The sequence below is a fragment of the Bubalus bubalis genome, chromosome 9 (genome assembly GCF_019923935.1).
Source record: "Bubalus bubalis isolate 160015118507 breed Murrah chromosome 9, NDDB_SH_1, whole genome shotgun sequence".
NCBI classification, from domain to species: domain Eukaryota; kingdom Metazoa; phylum Chordata; class Mammalia; order Artiodactyla; family Bovidae; genus Bubalus; species Bubalus bubalis.
In genome coordinates this window covers 54,034,230-54,053,918 of record NC_059165.1, presented here as the reverse complement: position 1 = coordinate 54,053,918, position 19,689 = coordinate 54,034,230, and the positions used below count along the sequence as shown (strand labels likewise).

The following is a 19,689-nucleotide window of genomic DNA, read 5'->3' as shown; positions in this document are numbered from 1 at the left end:
TTCTCTAGTTGAGGCAAACGGGAGCTACTCTCTAGTTGCGGTGCAGGGGCTTCTCATTCCGGTGCTTGCTCCTGTTGTCGGGCACGGGCTCTGTGGAGCGCTGGCTCTAGGAGTTGTGGTACACAGGCTCAGTTGCCCCCTTGCAGGTGGAATCTTCTGGGAGCAGGGATTGAACCTGTGCCCCCCGCATTGGCAGGCATATTCTTAACCACTGGACTACCCGAGAAGTCCTGGGCATTTTTGCTGAATAAACTTCAAAATGTGAAATTAGTAAAAGAGAATAATGCATATTTAAAATGTCAATACATAAGGCCAAAATACTGAAGTTGGGTTAGAATCCAAGCCATATTTTGTCCCCAAGAAAGAGGCAAGGAGTGGTTGAGACTGGAGACGGGGACCAGAGATGAACTGCCCAACTCACAAACATAGAGAACAGACTTGTAGTTGCCAAGCCGGGAGGGGGAAGAAGTGAGGGATGGGTTGGGAGTTTGAGATCAGCAGATGCAACTATTATACACGGAATGGGTAAGTAGCAAGGTCCTGGTGCATAGCACAGGGAACTACATTCAATATCTTGTGATACATCACAAAGAAAAAGAATATGAAAAAGAACATAAATATGTGTATGACTGAATCCCTTTGCTATACAGCAGAAATTAATTTAACACTTTGTAAATCAACTCTACGTCAATAAATCAATTTTTTTAAAAAGAGATGAACTGTCCAACATGTGAGCCCTGTTCTTGAATAACCACACTCTTATATTCTGATCTACCCACAGATGATCACCACAAAGACAATATTGCAAATGGAAAATGCAGATGCAGCAGGACAAATATATTTTAGAGTTCTAGCTAAAAATGATTTCACAGTCACCTCATAAACTGGGCATGAAAACAAAATGATATAATAATTCTGGTTATATTTATGGAATTCCTATTTGTTGTTATAAGCCAAAGGGGTTTTTTTCATTTTTCATTGGTGTACAGCTGCTTTACAATGTTATGCTAATTTCTGCTGTAGCACAAAGTGAATCAGCTGTATGTATACATATGTCCTCTTCTTCTTGAGCCTTTCTCCCACCCATCCACCCCCATCCCACCCCTCTTAGTCATCACGGAGCACTGAGCTGAGCTCCCTGTGCTATACAGCGGCTTCCCACTAGCTATCTGTTTTACGCATGGTAGTGTATAATCAATCCTAAAATCCCAGTTGGTTGCACACTTCCCTCCCCCCACCATGTCCACGTGTCTGTTTTCTCCATGTGCATCTCAATTCCTGCCCTGAAAATAGGCTCATCTGTATTATTTTCTAGATTCCACATGTATGTGTTAATATACCATATTTGTTTTTCTCTTTCTTACTTCCCTCTGCATGACAGACTCTAGGTTCATCCACATCATTACAAGTGACCCAATTATTTCCTTTTTATAGCTGAGTAATATTCCATTGTATATATGTACCAAATCTTCTTTATGTATTCATCTGTTGATGGACATTTAGGCTGCTTCCATGTCCTGGCTATTTAAACAGTAAAATCAAAGAAATTTTTATACAAATATTTTGAGTAGTTTTTATTTAGTTCTTTGATAGTTCTTGTTTTATCTATTTAAAAAAATACTCCCTATACTTTCTCTCAGGCAATGGCACCCCACTCCACTTTCACTTTTCACTTTCATGAATTGGAGGAGGAAATGGCAACCCACTCCAGTGTTCTTGCCTGGAGAATCCCAGGGACGGCGGGGCCTGGTGGGCTGCCATCTATGGGGTCGCACAGAGTCGGACATGACTGAAGCGACTTAGCAGCAGCAGCAGCAGCATACTTTCTCTCTTTATGTTTCAGGCTTATTTCCATTTCTGTTCCTTGTATATTACCCTGATATTACTGTGTGAAGGTTGTGTATGTTTCCAAGTTTTGAGCTCTACTGAGTGGAACTATGGAGAAGGCAATGGCACCCCACTCCAGTACTCTTGCCTGGAAAATCCCATGGACAGAGGAGCCTGGTGGGCTGCCATCTATGGGGTCGCACAGAGTCGGACACGACTGAAGCGACTTAGCAGCAGCAGCAGCAGAGTGGAACTAAAGATTAAAATCTGGGATCAAAATTACAACAAGGATTTGACTAAAATAGTTTCTCTTTATATGATAAATGCAGCAAGTGGGATGACTTGAAGGTTGAGTAGAGATTGCCTGGACATAAGTCCTGACTTCCCCCAAGCACTAGCTGGGGCAAACAAAAACCTCTCTAAGCCTGTCTCCTCATCTATTAAGATTGGGGTAAGAATAGGGTTACAGTTCTTTGCATACAATCTTTCACAAAATAATGTTTATTGTTAGTATTTATTCTAACACAATGGCCAACCTCCACTCCCTCTTAAAGTGTAGGAGATGCTACAATGCCCAAGACCACATAAGCCACTGGGCAGCTACTCTGTGAGTTGATAATCACGTGATGACCAAATCGGAATGAACAACTCCTTCAGAAAAGAAGCCAGAAGTTCGGCTCAGTGTTAAGCTGTACTTTAGATACAACATGATAAATAATAAGAGGTCTGGTAAGAGGATAATGGCTAACCTTTACTTAGCACTAACTCTGTATCACATTCTTTGAAGCATTCTATAAGCATCTTCTCAGGGTATGCTTACAGCGATCCTATGGAGTGAACGCTATTATTATCATCCCTGTTTTACAGACGAGAAAACCAATTATATGATGTTTAATCAACTTTCTCTAAGTCTTCCTCTTATTTAATAAGATGGCATGTCTGAAAGAAAAACAAATATTGTATAATATCACTTATATCCGGAATCTAGAAAAAATGGTACAGATAAACTTATTTGCAAAGCAGACATAGAGACACAGATCTAGAGAACAAATGCATCGATACCAAGGGGGGAAGAGAAGGTGAGATGAATTGGGAGATTGGGATTGACATATATATGCTGCTGTGTATAAAATAAATGACTAATGAGAACCTGCTGTATAGCACAGGGAACTCTACTCAGTGCTCTGTGATGGAAAAGGAAAGGGAAGGAAGGGAAGGAAAGCCAAAAAAAAGAGGGGCTCTAAATATATATGTATGTATGTATGTGTATAGATGATTCACATTGCTATACAGCAGAAACTAACACAACATTGTAGAGCAAATATACTCCAATAAAAATTAAAAATATAAAAGATAGCATAGGCCTTCTGACTTCAGAGCTTATGTTGTTAACCACTATAGTAAGTTAGAAACAATGGCAGAAAGGAGTGAAGGGCAAAATAAGGAATTTGGGTGTTGTCGACTAATATCTTTCAAGCAACTACTGTGCACTACACTATTCTAAGGGCTACCCATACATATTAGGAAGTTTATTCCTAATGTCATTCCTGAGATTTACGTATTACTGATAGCCCTTTTGTGGATTGGTGGAGCTTAGAACTTTTGAACACCCAAGGACACAGCGCTGTTAGTGACAGAGGCAAGTTTCAAAGTATGTCTGCAGATTCCCAGTGTGAGGCTTTCTCCCTAGGAATGCAGTAAGAATTCCAAGCACAAATGACTCATCCTCACCACTCAGCAAATATTTATTTGTCTCAGGCACAAATGAACAACACAGACATGGTTCCTGCACCAACAGGGATTATTTGGAAGAGAAACAATTTATAGGGCTAAGGGAGTAACATTTTATATATTGGATAATTAATAAATAATCAGCACATCACAGGGCCAAAAAAATGTCTAATTGACTTGACAAATATTTACAGTAGTTATAATTCTAATCCTCTCTTTTAAAAAAAGAGGAAGGTATCTGTTTATCATGTGTTTTTCCTATTATCCTAGAAGACCTACTTATGAAGAAAGGCATGTAGGGAATTACTAAGGCATTCAGGGAATTACTAAGTTTTGCATTCAGGGACTTACTAAGTAGGGAATTACTAAGTTTTGCAACTTTCCCACCTCTGATCAAAAGGACAAGATTGTGGTTACCCAATAGCCTAGGCAAATAGTCAACTCTTGCACAGACTTGCCCTGAGTTTAATAAGTATTAAGGTTGTATCCTGCTTATGGTTTTGAATCAAAACATTTACTGATTTCATCAGAAAGGAAACTGTAAAGGAAGAGGAGAAAGACTGGTTTTGAGTGAAATAACTGATCACAGCCCTTTTCTTTTGTAAGGCACAGTATCTGTTACGGATTAATGTGTCTGCATACAGCAATTTCGGAGCTTTGGTATTTATTTTTCTTTTCAATGGCTATCTTATCCATTGTAATTCATAGACTATTAGTGTTATAGGATTTAACTATTGTAAATGTTTTAGTTGTTTTAGTAAATCTATAGTGATTTAAGCTATTTTTATTATCTTTGAAAACTTTATTGTACCAGTAGTATATGTTCATTGTAGAAAAACTACAAACACACCTGAGCAAAATTAAAAAATTAAAATCAATTGATAAGTCCAGTGGGCAGAAGTAACTGTCACTGACATTTGGGCATATGTTCTTCTAGTCTCAATATTATATTTCCATTTAACATTCTTAAATAACCTGGGCTCATATGGCTTGTGAGTTTCTATCATCACTTAATTGTGTATGTCCTTCATGTCATTAAATATACATCTCCACTATAATTTTCAATAGTTTTAGTATGTGTCTATCTTCTATCTATCTACTCCACTATTTATTTATCCATTTATCCATTACCCTATTGTTGGACATTAAGGATTTTTAAAATACCACAAATAACTATATGAGGAACATATTTGGGTATATATCTGTTCCATTAGTATAAATTTCTAGAAGTAGTATTTCAGAGTCAAATAGGGACGTATTTGTAAAACTGTGTCTAATTTTTTACTGGTTTCTTTGTTTTCTTTCTTCTTTTTTTTTTTTTTTGAAATAATTATAGACTCATGAAAAGTTGCAAACATGGAAGTAGTATGGGGAAATCCCTTGGACCCTTCACCAATCTTCCCTCAGTGATAATATCATATATAAAAACAATACAGTATAAAAAGTGGAACACTGGCATAATATTAGGTAGGCCAAAAAGTTCATTTGGGTTTTTCTGTAAGATGGCATGGAAAAACCTGAATGAACTTTTTGGCCAACCCAATACAATAACCAGGCTACAGACTTTACTCAGATTTAAACAGCTGAATTATTAATAGAATGGTAAGATGTATTCTCTCTTTCCTACATCTACAGATGCCTTTAAAACTCTCACACAGCTGCCTTTAGAAGTCCTTTCCAAAGCTCTGTAGAGGAAAGAATACAATGATGCGTAGTAGTAGACTATTGTCTTTTATTAAAAATTAAAAAGAAGAAATGCAAGGAAAACTCTCTCACCCAATGCAGAGGTGGTTGAATCAACATTTATGGCACAGAAAACAGGTAGGATTCTGTCCTTCTTTTGGTTCTTTGCACACTCCAGTTCCTTTACTAGGGTGGTTTCAAAAAGCGGGGGTTCCTCAACACAAAATAAGTAACAGTGAGTCACACAGGGAGAAAAGCGTGCATTTCTCTTTCAGGCCTTTGATTACATCAAGGAGAAAGCCTCAGTTTAGGGCTGGTCTTCAATGCCTCTCTCATACTTGCTAATTCTCCCTCTAACAAACTGTTCAGGCTTCAAGTTCAGAGGTAGGCAGGCAATATCAGTCAACTGGAATTCAATAGCATTTTATTAGTTTAATGAAATGCACTTTTGCCTTCAAATTGCAGCAGATGAAACTGGTTTTCCATTTACAGAGTATTTTTGAAGTTCCCTTTTAAAATAAATTTATTTCAACAAAAAAGTGATTTGATGTAAAAAAAAAAAAAAATGTGATTATGGCTAAAAGCAACCAAACAGGGATCTAGTTCCCCAACTAGTTCCTCAACCAGGGACCCAACCTGCACCCCGTGCAGTGGAAGCACAGAGTCTTAACCACTGGATCACTAGGAAGTCCTGTGAGAGCATTTTGGTCAGTAAGAAATTGACCAGTCACCTGGCCTTGCATATTCTCCTTAAGAGTTGAGCTTGGGAGAGAGGCAGAACAACCTGACTCCTGGTTCTCTTATGGGATCTGCCTACACAAGTGAAAAAGGTGAAGACAATTCTATAGCTATTAAGCACTTATTCGATACATAATTTCATAGACTCCTCAGAACAACTCAATGAGATAGGCTTCATTAATAACTTCACTGGAAACATGAGTAATCCAAGGGATAGAAGAATGGAATAATCAGCCCAAGTAATCCACTAGGTACTGGCAGGGTACACATTCAGACTAGGTGACTGCTGGTTCCTACCACTGTCATGAAATTTAAAGACCATTAGTCATCTCTGGGCTTTCCCAGAGGCTCAGCAGTAAAGCATCTGCCTGCAATGCAAGAGATACAGGAGACTTGGGTTCACTCCCTGGGTCAGGAAGATCCCCTGGGAGAAGGCATGGTAACCCACTCCGGTATTCTTAACTGGGAAATTCCATGGACAGAGGAGCCTGGCAGGCTACAGTTCATGGGGTAGCAAAGAGTCGGGCACAATTGAGCATGCATGCATCCGCAGTCATCTTGAGAAAATTTGGCATGACCCTTTATCCTTGCCAGGATTTGGGGTCACTGTGGGCCTGGTGATTGCATAGGAATTCCCCAAAGTTTATTCCTGACCTGCAGACATCCTTCTGATTAGAAAGGAAATTTCAGTTCAAAAAGACAAAACATCTAATAGCCATTCAACCACTGCCATTCTGCTTTCCTACACATTTCCACTCTTGGAAAGATGTCTACGTTTCTCCGATCCTTGAATAGTTCCAAAGGTTTTCCAATACCATTAGAAAACCAAATCACAAGGGCAAATTCAGCTTCATGGAAACAGATAATAGAGCTTCATTCAAATATTTAAAACCTATATTCAAATTTATACTAGGTACTGAGGACAGAGAGCTAGGAATTACAAAGTATGGGGTCTGCCAACAAGAGTCCAGGGATAGTCAACAGAGTCTTCATGACCCCTTGACATTATACCTCAGATTTCCAGCAACTGAACTCCTTTAATGGACTTACAGATTTGTTTACAAATGATTAGGTTTATGGAAAAGTTCCTAAGACCTCCAAAGTGTTAAGAACAGATAAAATGAAAAGAGCACATCTCTAAAATGATATCTCCAATGAGTAAGCCAATTTGATTGACAAAACTGTCTGTACACCTGTTTCATGATTTAATTTTAAATTTGAAAGACATTATCTTAGCCTGAGACAAACACTTGCTTTTTTGAAGGTAATTTATCTGGGAGCAAAGGTTAGGGATGAAAGAGTGATACAGGGAATGAAGGAGAGATGATATGAAGATGCATTATCGCATTAGCCACCCAACGAGTGAGTGGTACTCATGCCACAGAACCTTCTGAACGTGCGTCTTAGTCACTTCAGTCATGTCTGACTCTTTGCAGTTCATGGGGTTCCATGAACCATAGCCCACCAGGCTCCTCTGTCCATGGAGTTCTCCAGGCAAGAATACTGGAGTGGTTGCTGTGCCCTCCTCCAGGGGATCTTCGCGACCCAGGGAGCGAACCCTCACCTGTTATGTCTCCTGCATCTACAGGCCGTTTCTTTACCACTATCGGCACCTGGGAAGCCACTGAACCTTCTGAAGAGTCTTAGGAAATCTCAGGACTGCTCACTCCAAAGGATGAGAGGAAGAAGCATTTACCATAGACTCACCATTAGTGACAGGTTGTCCACACTTTAGGATCATGCACTTGTGACTAGAGAACAAGTTCCTATGAGTATCCCATGTTGCAACATCAGAGAAGCTCTGGAGCAGGAAGCAGGAGGTACATGGCAGGGTCCTGACAGTGCCAGGTAGCAACCACTTGAATCTGGCCAAACTTCTTAGTATAAGACGTGAGGCGGAGAACAAAGTGACATTCAAGAAGTCTCCAACATAAAACTATAATCAACAGCCCAGATACATTTTTTTTTTTTTTCTGGCCACACCACAAGGCATGCAGGATCTTAGTTCTGGACTAAGGATCAAACCTACACCAGTTGCATTAGAAGCGTGGAGTCTTAACCACTGGACCACCAGGGAAGTCCCTGCTCATACACAGTTTTTAAAAAAATTATGCCATTCATTCATAAATACACCCAAAAAACATTTATTAAGCATTAACCACATGCCAGTGTCTATGTTAAGTACAAGGGATAGAGTAGTTTGTCTATTATAAATGCTTTGCTCTCTTGGAACTTGCAGTCTATTGGGGAGAATCAAGGATTCAATAAATTATTACAAAAATTACTGAATAACAATTGTGATAACTGTCATGAAGCATAGGATGATAAAGTTTCTAGTAATGAGAATCAAGGAAGGCTTCCTGGAGGAAGTGGTATTTAAGCTAAAACTTGCAAAGGAGGTGGTGAAGAAAACAAAGTGTAGGAGTGTAACTAGGAAGAGAGCAACTAGAAAGCAAGTTGCAGGCAGAAAGAAAAAATGTGAACAAATACCCTATGGCAGAAAAACTTAAACTACCCTGAGTAAAAAGAAAAATCCAGTGGGACTGGAGTGGATGAGAGAGGGGGAAACATGGGCGTAAGTCGATGAGTGAGCAGGAACCATATCACGTCTGGCCTGACAGGTCAGAAAAAAGATCTCGAGGTAATAGAGTGAGGTGTGGTGGTGTTGAAGCTCAAAACACCCTCCATAAAAGAGAGAGGAAAAAAAAAGAATTGAAAGTGATCTCTGAAATTGCTTCCTGCTCCAGAGCTTCTCTGATGTTGCAACTGAGGGATATTGCACGGGGGAATATTTACAATCAGATTTTTTTTAAAAAACATAAATCAAGGTATGCTTGTACATACAAGCAACAGAAGCTCGTAAATATCACACAGCAGGTATTTAAAAAGAGCACAGTCTGTAATCAGTACATAATCGTACAAATATAAACAGGAGTGCTGATGGGGTTAGGGTGGTGGCCTGAGCCTGGAGACTGGGAAGCCTAGCAGAGTTCACTTCTTTGCTTGTTTTGGAGGACTGGTTGTTCAGTTGATCTGACGCCAGGTTTGCATTTGGGTAAGCCAGGATGAAATCCCCATTGAAAACTCTTCCCCTGCTTCAGAAGCTTCAAAAGAAAATTTCTCCTCAAATTTCCACTAAGACTAACCTTGTAGGTGGGCGGTGGTAGGGACCACCTACAGGGCGCGACCTGAAAGGTGCTAAAACACCACTCCTGTTCAGTGTAAACTTTCTCTGCCCCACATTAGTGTTGAAATTCTACCATCACCATTTTATTATGAAGAAATTTTAATTGTTAAATATAGTAGCACTGGATCTATTCTGACTTTCTGAAATGGAGTGTTCTCAAGGATGGGAGAATCTGAAGCTTTTTGAGATGACTGGCCACATAGGAATGGGGAGGGACCATAAGATGGGGTAGGTTACAGGAGGCATCCATAATATTGTGTATGAATCTTCACATAACACTTATGTAAACATACATGGTGTACTTAGGGCAAATACATAACTTTATAACACGGGGAACAAAAATGATAAGGAAACTAGGCCCTGGGATTAGGCCAACCTAGATCACAACCTCTGTGACTCTGGGAAAGTTATAGCATCTGCCTTGTAGGGTGGTTGGCAGGAAAAGGAGATAGTCTGTTCAAAGGCTTAGCACTGCTCTGGGGCATAAATGTTCCATTACTTGTCCTTGTGCAAGCATGTGTGTGCCAGTGTGTGAATGTGCAGATGTGGGTATGTAAGAGAGAGAGAGGATGTCCAAGAACAGGAGAGGGGAGCAGGTAGAGTTCCCACAGGAGTGGCCCTCTCTGCAGGGAGAAAGGACAGGGGCCGCTCACAGAGGAGGCCGCTCACAGAGGAGGCCGATCAGCTTTACCAAGCGGGGACAGCAAAGGGTCTCAAATGGCAAGGGCCTTCCTAATAAGCACAAAATCTAAAGTGGAAATTAATTGAAGGAGACAGGTAATAGAGTGAGGTGTGGTGGTGTTGAAGCTCAAAACACCCTCCATAAAAGGGAGAGGAAAAAAAAAAGAATTGAAAGTGATCTCTGAAATTGACACAGATCCAAACTAGGGCTCTGCACCTGGGGGGACATATGACTTCATCTGCTCCATCCCTAAGATCTCCCCTGTTTTGAACTTCAAGCATGCTTACTTTTTCAGAACTGACACGGAAGAACTTTCTAAAACAAACAAATCACCACAATCTGTTTGCTTTCTGCCTGATAAGGAATTGTCAGCTTTATGTCTGAGAGAGAAGACACAGTAAAAGGAGAACACCCACTCTCTAGTCCCAGCTCTGCCCCTAGCTCACTGGGCAACTTCAAGGAATCTCCCAACTTCAAGAATCTCTCAGCAGCCTCATCTGCCAAAGAATTTGATTGGTCACTTTAGTCATTATCTTTTGACTTTCTGCTGTCTTAGATGAGGTCCAGCTCACCTCAACCATCTCTCCTCCTCTTAAAGTTGTATTACCACAGGACACAGTAGTGAAGGAGGCCACAGATCACCTGCCTCTTGCTCACAATGTCTCTTGGGATGACTTATTTAATGTCTCGGGTCTCTGTTTCCTTCTTCATAAAATGAGGGTAAGAGGCCAGTGTATCATTGGGTTGATAGCAGGATTAAATGAGTTTATGAAGATAAAATATTTACAATACTTGGCACAGATAAGGGCTACACTATTCTGTTGTTAGGTATTAATGATAAGATTATTATTATTTACTTTATTGGATAACTTTGTAGTGTAGTGTTAAAGTGTTAAATGAAATATACTATTGATAAATCAAGAAATAGAAGTATAAGCATTATTTGGGGCTATAAAAGGCTCCAGTGGGTAGGGTAAGGGAAGCTGGAATATTACTTTTTCTTTTTACCTTTTTAAATTTATTATTATCATTTGGACCATGCCACATAGCTTGGTGACTTGTGGGATTTTAGCTTCCCAACCAGGGACAAACCCAGCCCTTGGCAGAGAAAGTTCAGAATTCCAACCAGTAGACCACCAGGTAATTTCTACTTTTCTTTTTTTAAAAAGCCCTCCTGTGCTTTGATTTTTCAAGCATGTGTCTGGACTACCACAACACTGTTGCTTTGTTTTGTTTTGTTTTTTTTTATTTCATAAGATTGAGCAAATAGATCACTCAAGTCCGTCTCAAATCTCACAGCTCAAGGACTGGCTGATTTTATAGAGCAGTACTTTTTAGGTGACCGGTTTATCTTTGTGTTCACAGCTACCTTAATACTTTTGAACTTTTCAGGAAATCCTCATAAAGGTTTGAAATAAACACAATCACCTTGGCATGTTCATAACTTGAGTGTGTTTCAATTTCCGGGAAAGGACAGAAAATGAGGAAGGGGAAATATAAACTTTGTAAATACTTAACCTTAGAGGAAATTGACTTGTATTTTGCCCCCTTGTAATCTTTTCCCTGAAATCGACTCCCACAAAGGAAGGATCGGTAGCAGAGTGTGAAAGTGCAAAGGACAGAACGGCGGTGAAAGCGTTAACTGGGCTGGGTAAGGCGATCCCTGAAAAGAGTTAAGACTCGAGTTAAAGTTTTCAAAGCGGCGGCAGCAGCAGCAGCAGCTCCAGGAGAAACGGAAGCCGGTGGAGGGAGCCTGGCGGAGCATCGAGGACAGTGCTGAGCTGAACTCAGTCCCGGGTGGCAAGCTCAAGGTTAGTGGCCCCCCGCACACCTCCGCGTGCTTACATCTTTGGAGCTGTCTCAGGAGGCTGGGCGCCTTCTCCCAGCCTGGCTTGTCCTGTCTGCCTGACTTCACCAGTGGGGCCACCGGCTCGTGCCAACCCTCCCGCTACGAGTTCCCCTAAGCCGTGGAGCTGAGAGGGACCGGGACCTGTTCCCAAGCCACTTTCCTTAAGGGGAGGACTTCTTCTCAGACGTCCACAAGGAAACTGTTTCTGGAACAAGGATAATTTTCAGAATATACACACACACAGGTACATACACACACACACACACACACACACACACACACACACACACCTGTATGTACTGCCCCATCTTGGTTCTTGCAGGCTGTGACCACAATCCCAAATTCCTATCTGCTTCAGTTGAAACTGAGAAGTTGTCAAAGTAACAAAACAGGCTGTGCAACTTTATCGTGTGGGAGGGATACTGTCTCTGAGGCTAAGATAATCAAGGTAAGAAGGCAAAAAAAAAAAAGGGGGGGGGGGGGGACGAAAAGAAAGAAAAAAAAACTTTCAAGCTCCACAGCCTGGGGTTGAGGCAAAACTATTTATGAAAATTAGATTCTCGTAGAAATTGTACATTGCTAGAACAAAATAAAGGGGGAAGATGTACTGTGAAGGACAGAATTCTACAACTACGGGAGATTCCCATACACTTATGTAAACAGCTTGTTATCAGCGTGATGCAGATAACAGATACACTTAAAGAAGGGAAAGAGAGAAAATAGCTTCAGAGAAATTACATCCTGAGGGGCCTTTCATTTGAGATCCAGACGGACTGCTGGAAGGCTTCATCCTTGGAGCCCCGGGTCAGCTCTGTCTCCCTTCTCCCGCCTTGCTCACGGAGAGGCAATGAGTAAGTCAGTCCGGCAAGCAGTCAGAAGCTGTATTGGCTGCTCCCTCGCATCCTCCAGCAGGCAGGAGTCGAGGTCTCTACCTGCTAGCACTGAATCAGAATGAGTCATCTGAAACTTGGGTGCGGAAACAAAGTTCCTGCGAACTCCCTTATGAGGCTCTGCCTCCTGTAGGTGGGATATACCTCTGAAGGCAGTCACGGTTTTTTCCCTCTTCCTTTCTCCTTCAGACAAGCGGGCATCCTGACGCTCTCAAGAAGCCCCGTCTCTGCCCCACTGGCTCAGCTGACCCGACCATGTGGACTCTGCCCCTCCAGGTCAGGACTGGAGTTTTAAAATAAAATGGATGACGTGACGTTACTTGATCTTCTGGAGTGTCCCGTGTGCCTTGAAAAGCTCGATGTCACCGCCAAAGTTCTCCCTTGCCAGCACACCTTCTGCAAGCCATGTCTCCAGAGGATTTTCAAGGCCCACAAGGAGCTGCGGTGCCCCGAGTGCAGGACCCTAGTGTTCTGCAGCATCGAGGCGCTGCCGGCCAACCTGCTGCTCGTGCGCCTTCTGGACGGCGTGCGGGCCGGACAGAGCTCGGGGAGAGGGGGTTCCTTCCGTCGGCCCGGCGTGCTGACCCCACAGGACGGCAGGAGGAGCAGGACTCACCCCAGAGGTCCGCAGTGCAGTCCTTTCCGACTGGTGCCTAACGTCAGAATCCACATGGATGGGGTAAGAAAGATCTCTGTTCCTTCGTGTTTCCTTAGAGGTTGGGTTTGTGCGCGCCAGCAGTTGGGGCTTCTCTTCTTTTAGCTATGTTTCAAAGAGCCGCTGCCGAGGATTCCCTGAGGATAAGTTTCTGTGGGTGGTGATTGTCGTACTGAGACTCAGTGGAACCCTGAGCCTATCCAGTCCAATCAGGAACTCTTAAAATTCTTAAAGCTACCCAGGTCCTCCCTGCTTGTAGTCCAGAAGGTGGTAGAACATGGAAAGCCTTGATTGTTTATTTATTTATGTGTTTGCTTTTGACTGCACTGGGTCTTCCTTGTGGTGCGGAGGCTTCTCATTGCAGTGGCTTCTCTTGTTTGGAAGCAGGAGCCATAGAGCCTCGCTCAGTAGTTGTGGTGCACAGCTTAGTTACTACTGGCATGTGGGATCTTCCACGACCAGGGATCGAACCCATGTCCCCTGAATTGGCAGGTGGATTCCTAACCACTGGACCACCCTGGAAGTCCTTTGATTATATTCTTGGTACCAGGGCATGGGAAATGCACAGAGGATGAGAAAAAGAAAAACAAATCCAACTGCTTGTCGCTTTTGCAATCTCAGAGAAGTTACTAAATGTCAGGTTTTGTTTGCATTTTACCCAAGTCCATCTTTCCACTCCCAGTCATAAAGTGCCATGATGACAATGCTCATTCACAATCACTCAAAGTTATCAAGACACTGGACACACAAAGTTCGATCGGGAAGGAAGCATATATGTGGGTGGAGTGGCTGACAGGAAAGGCTGGGCTGTGAAGTACAACTGACATGTACAGGAGCCCTGAAGATGTGTCTTACTTTACAAAATGAATAAAGCATACAGAAAATGCACATCAGAGCCTGCCATGAAAAATGAAGCGCCTCAGGCAAGCCACAGGAGATCACCCAGTAATGCGTTTTGTGTTTGGACAACGTGAATCGTCCTGTCCAGCCTTGTGGGCACATCCTTGAGACTTTATACGACCTGACTGTGAGCCTCATTCTGGGAAGCTGGGGAAGGGGATAACTTGAGAGAAGATCATGGTCCTGTGGCTACAGGAGGATTATTGGCTGTCACCCCCAGAGTCAGTGTGTCCAAGTGGGCATGGCACGCCATGGCCTGGGTGGTTGGCATACTCAGAAATTCTGTGAAGTGCCACATAAAGCAAGCTTTAACCCTGGCAGCTAACCATGACTTTAACCATGACTCCCCACTGTGAAGAGTAGCAGAGGGAGGGAGGGTCTTCCCCGGACTCCTTCCCAACGAAGGAGAATAGGCTCGGGTGTGCATTCAGGACAAGTTTCTAAAATATTCTTCTCAACAGCCTATTACTCCTTGGGCTCCCTGCACCCTTAAGCCACCCATGCAGCAGGGTAGTGTGGAAACTTTCCAAAAGGAGAGCAGGAAGAAACCAGGCTTCAGTGTGATTTCTTCACAGCAGACTTTTTATTGCCATTGTGCCTGTGTGTGAGAACACATTCCACAAAAGGGTTTAGTGCCCTCCTTTAAGGCTCCTTATTAGCCCCAGGTCTAGTCATCAATCAGAATCTACAGGCTTGGAAGAGGAGGGGTAGGGGCGCCAGCTTTCCCAGGCAGGCTGTGTTTACAGAGCATCAGGCTGAACCTTGGGTCAGCAGATCTCCCTTTGAATTCCTGAGACCCAGCAACCTCTCTCCTCCCTCACCCTGCAAAGTCTGACTTGCCTCCCCGCAGGGCGGAGTATCATCCATCACTCAGAGAGTGCTGGGAGACTGGGAGGAGGCAAGTTCCCTATCACCTTCGCATATTTTTGTTCATGCTTTCTTCTTTTTGATGTGGCTATGTTGCTAAGAAAAGGTAGCAACAGATGGAGCCACAGCTACCTACTTTTTGAACCACAGCGAATTCCCAGGTCCCTCCTGGCATGGGGAGCTATAGGAACTAGAGCTCTTATTCTCTTATAGGAATAAGAGACAACCAGTAAGATCCTGCGTGTCCCTGGAAGTCTTTCCCAAGGACCCATCACTTCAGACCAAGGGGCCGGTGATGGGGTTGTGCCCATCCTCTGAGCTGCACTGGACTGAGTCCTGCCATGAGGCTAAAACAAACCAAGCCATTGAGGGTACCTGCTTTCCAGCAGCACCTGGTTTAGTGAAGATGCTCTGTGAGAGGGCAGACCCGGGGTCCACTCCACACCCTCACCCATTTCCTCCCTTTCCTGAGCCCGCCTTTCTCCGTGTGCCTCATCTCATCACTTTTGACTCTCTCAGTGGGGATGTGAACAAACTATTCCTGGATGTAAATACAGCTATAATTCTGCATCCTGGTTTACTCCCCCCAATTGTAGCTGCCTCTCCTGAAGTGTGAAAGCAATGGTGCATCCCTGGGTTCAGACAATTGAAGATGATCTGAGAGTCTACACACTGTTCTGAGAGGCGGAGGTGTGGCCTTACATCCTTACATCCTCAGTCAAACCCTTATCAAGCTACTTGCCCTCTTGGCCTCAGTTTACCCAACCCAGTCAACTCTTAATATTTGCTACCCCTCTTCCTCCAGGATACTGTAAACATTATCTTTACAACAACATACTCATATCACCTTAGAAAACCTATGCTGGGTAAATGCAAAGCATCATCATTATCGTTCATTTAAACTGACTATATGACTGTGGGCAAGCCACTTCAGCTTGCTGGGTCTCAATTTAAAATTCTGTAAAATGGGAAAATGTATTATAAGAGTGGAGAGCCATGGTGAGGCTTAACTAATGAGTGTTTTCAAGGCACTTTGAGATCCTTAGATGAAAGGCATTTGGAAGATCGTTATCGTAGTAAACATTATTATTGACTGTTTATTGTGCCCTGTCGTGCATGAGACATTCTACAAAACACAGCAGGAGTGACAGTCCTTGCAGGAGAGTGTAATAGGTGTTATTATTGAACTTGAGTCTACAAGGAGTCCAGGCCAGTATAATACTAAGTATAAAGTACTCTACTAATAGGGCATAAACAACCTGTTGTCACGGGGTACCATTTTGCAAAATACCTCTTCCAGAGGACTCAGTGTTAAGGTGGCATTCTCAAAGAGTTCATTTAATTTCATGTTCAGGAGCCTTTTAAGTCCAAAGTCTGTTCTGCTCACCTTGCATCATCTAAAAAACAAGCTCATCGAGATCTTTCTGTTGGCTCAAAGAGGTCTGGTACGTTCTGTGCTAGCCAGTGTGCCAGGGTGGAACCAAGAGCCACACTTCATAGTGCCAACTCAAGAGAGAAAAAAAAAATAGTCCATTGTGCCTACCTGTCTAAAACCCTCCCAAGCCAGTTGTGTAAAAAGAAAGCTTGAGAAATGGCTGTAGGTTTCTATAGCATGCAATTATTTCAAGCCAACAGGTAAGACCAACAGACTCCTGGAGGACCCATGTCAGTGCTGATGTCATTGGTTCTTATTCCTTCCCATATTGTGGCCAAGCCAAAGGAACTTTGCAAGTCTTCGAGAAGATTATGGGCTTCTGAATTGCTGATCACTCTTCCTCCTTCCTCCACTACCCTTTAATAATATTTCTGATTTAGAACAGGCAGGAAAGCAGTGAAGCTAAAAACTTGCAAAGTTAGACTTTGAAAAAGCCAGAATTCAGATTCTGATTCTGCCTTTCAACAGTTGCATACTTTGGATGAACCTCAGGGCCAGCCTCCAATTCCCCTTCTGAAACCTGGAGATAATAGCAGTACCTACCTCTGAGGGTTGTTGCTGCTGCTAAGTCGCTTCAGTCGTGTCCGACTCTGTGCGACCCCATAGACAGCAGCCCACCAGGCTCCCCCGTCCCTGGGATTCCAGGCAAGAACACTGGAGTGGGTTGCCATTTCCTTCTCCAATGCATGAAAGTGAAAGTGAAAGTGAAGTTGCTCAGTCATGCCCAACTCTTCGCGACCTCATGGACTGTAGCCTACCAGGCTCCTCCGTCCATGGGATTTTCCAGGCAAGAGTACTGGAGTGGGTTGCCATTGCCTTCTCCGTTCTGAGGGTTGTTGGGGAGAAATAAATGCGACAGTTCATGTCACTTAGCTTGTAGCACCATGATTGGTTCATATTATGTGCTCAATAAATTTTAGCTGGTATTGCTATTGTTATTAAAGCAACTCAAGACTTTCCACGCTAAATTATGCACCATCTCTCTTGTTAATCGAGTGTCCCCCAGAGATGGTCCTTGGTACCCTGATTTTTGGTTGGTATGTGTGTCTCCAAAGGATGTGAGGCCATAATTCACGTGTGTGATTCCTCCCAGCATGAGCTGGCTTAGCAGTTCATTTCCAAGACCTTTAGGAGCTAGGAATGGATTCTAGGAGAAAACAATACTCTCCAGCTTCTCTTCCCCAAATGGCGAGCTCAGCAAAACACCATACACGGAGCAACAACCTGGTCCAGCTTCCCAGCATTGCCAATGCCTCATTAGCATCTGTCTTTCCTTTCCCCTGCATCTTTCAATCCCCAACACAAATGTCGCCGTCCTGGGTCTTGCAGGGCCAGACTCTCTCACTTCTTTGTTAAACATCATGCCAACCACACACATTCCTATCTTGCTCGCCCTACCTCAGCAAGAACACACCTGCCACCTCCAGCACACAGACCAGGTGGCTGTGTCCTAGAAACTTCTTCAGCTGGTGTGGCAAGCAGCTGAGATGAAAAATGAGGTCAGAAGGCACAGGGGGGAACTGAGGCTGGGGAGAAACCAAAGGGCATCCAGGCCCTTTCCTGGGTCTCAGCTGCTGTGTCCTGCAGCAGTGCTGCGACACACGTGGTCATCTCTGCTAAATTTGCAAGGCAGTTAAAACCATCCCAAGCACCTGAAGACAGCAGGCAGATGGCACTGGGTCAGCGAGGCCTGGATATGGCACGTGTAGGAGCCAAGTTTGAGAAGTCAGGAGACCCAGATAGTTCTCCGGCTCCTCCCACCTTTGCAAACCTTTGACAAAACCATATGGCTCCAAACTGACTTGACCCCTACTCTCTGTTGATATACCACCTTCTTCATTACAAGTCCTCCCCATTTCACTGATTACCGTTTAAGGACTGTGGTCAAATAGAGCTGAGTTTGTGCTGGTATTCAATTACTTTTGAGCTGTGAGGCCTCAGGCAAATCACTTAACCTCTCTGATCCCCAGTTTCCATATTTGTGCAATAGTGATATTAATGGTATACATATGTCATAAGGCTACAATGAGATGATGTATGTAAAATGCTTAGTATACTATGGTAAATGTTAAGTAACGAAACAGCAACAGTAGAGGACAAAGTTTGGAGCATTGGATTTGGAGCTCTTTGTACCCACACATAAACATACAGAGACCTCTGTTCAAAAATTAAGCAAAGGGGATAACAAAAGAAAAAGGGGTTCCTGACAAGACAAAACTAGGGACTTCCCTGGTGGTCCAGTCGTTAAGACCCCATGCTCCAAATGCAGGTGGCATGGATTCGATCCCTGGTTGGAGAACTAAGATCCCACATACCAAGCTGTGTAGCCCAAAAGCAAAGGGACAAAACTACAGTGATGAAAAAGTGTGGTTTTCAGTGGTGACCAGGGGTTATGGGTTGGGAGAGGATTTATAAAGGATAGCGTGAGGGAGTTTTATGGGATGAAGGGACTATCCTGCATCCTGTTTGTGGTGAAAGTTAAATGAATCTATATATGTGTTAACATTCATATGAATATATGCCAAGAGGGGAAAAAGTCAATTTCACTGTATGCCAATGTTTAAAATAATATTTTTAAAAATGAAAGGGAGCTCTTGCACATTTCTTTGAGTCTCTACCTGATTTTCACCTGGCCTGCTCTGATGTCCCCTCATGTCTGTGTGTATTGGGTCAATGCTATTTTGGAGAAGGATTTTGCCATCATTTAAGCAATCAGGGTAATTCCTGCGGGTGGGCTTCTCTCTGTTTTAGCAAACTATTCTATTAACTGCTTCAGTTTTCTCATCAGTTAGAGGTATCTGGCCAGTAGACAAACAGCAGAGCATCCCCTGGTGGAGATGGCCCAAGCAGATGGCTGGGGCAGAAGGTTCTCCTTACTCAACCTCAATTTTCCATCATGTGCACTGGGCGTGTCACCTAAGGGATTAGTCAGTGCATATTTCGTGTTGTTTCGATGCCTCTTAGGAAAGGTTGTCTGCCCACATGTCCCTTCATACTATGAAGAGATTATGGAACAAGGGAAAGTGCTTGTTCAGCCCTTGACACGCAAAGAGCATCCCCATCTATCTCATTCCAGACGCCACTGCATAGCTTTTGGCTGAGCAGGGACCAGCTCACATATGGTTCTCTTCAATCTCAACATCTTCCCCCTTTTTCATTTATTTAATTTAGTTTATTTTTATTATTTTATTTTGCCTGCTCTGGGTCTTTGTTGAGGTGTGCAGGCTCTTCACTGGGCACGCAGG

At 43.2% G+C, this 19,689-nt stretch overlaps 1 protein-coding gene and 1 long non-coding RNA gene across 5 annotated transcripts in view; one reads left to right on the top strand and one right to left on the bottom strand.

Moving 5' to 3' along the window:
• Positions 1-19,689, bottom strand: part of LOC123335052 — a 126,808-nt gene that overhangs the window by 35,778 nt on the left and 71,341 nt on the right. The window lies entirely within an intron of this gene.
• The window catches only part of SH3RF2 (SH3 domain containing ring finger 2), a 151,135-nt gene continuing 142,881 nt past the window's right edge, over positions 11,436-19,689 (top strand). For 2 of the 4 annotated variants that reach the window (XM_044947521.2, XM_025292502.3), the window contains exons 1-2: positions 11,437-11,659; positions 12,777-13,266. In XM_044947521.2, coding sequence (XP_044803456.2) covers positions 12,889-13,266 — 378 coding nt within the window. In that variant the 5' untranslated portion in view covers positions 11,437-11,659; positions 12,777-12,888. Of the gene's footprint in view, positions 11,660-12,019; positions 12,146-12,776; positions 13,267-19,689 lie in introns of all 4 variants that reach the window. The other 2 variants (XM_044947520.2, XM_025292503.3) reach the window with 2 other exon arrangements.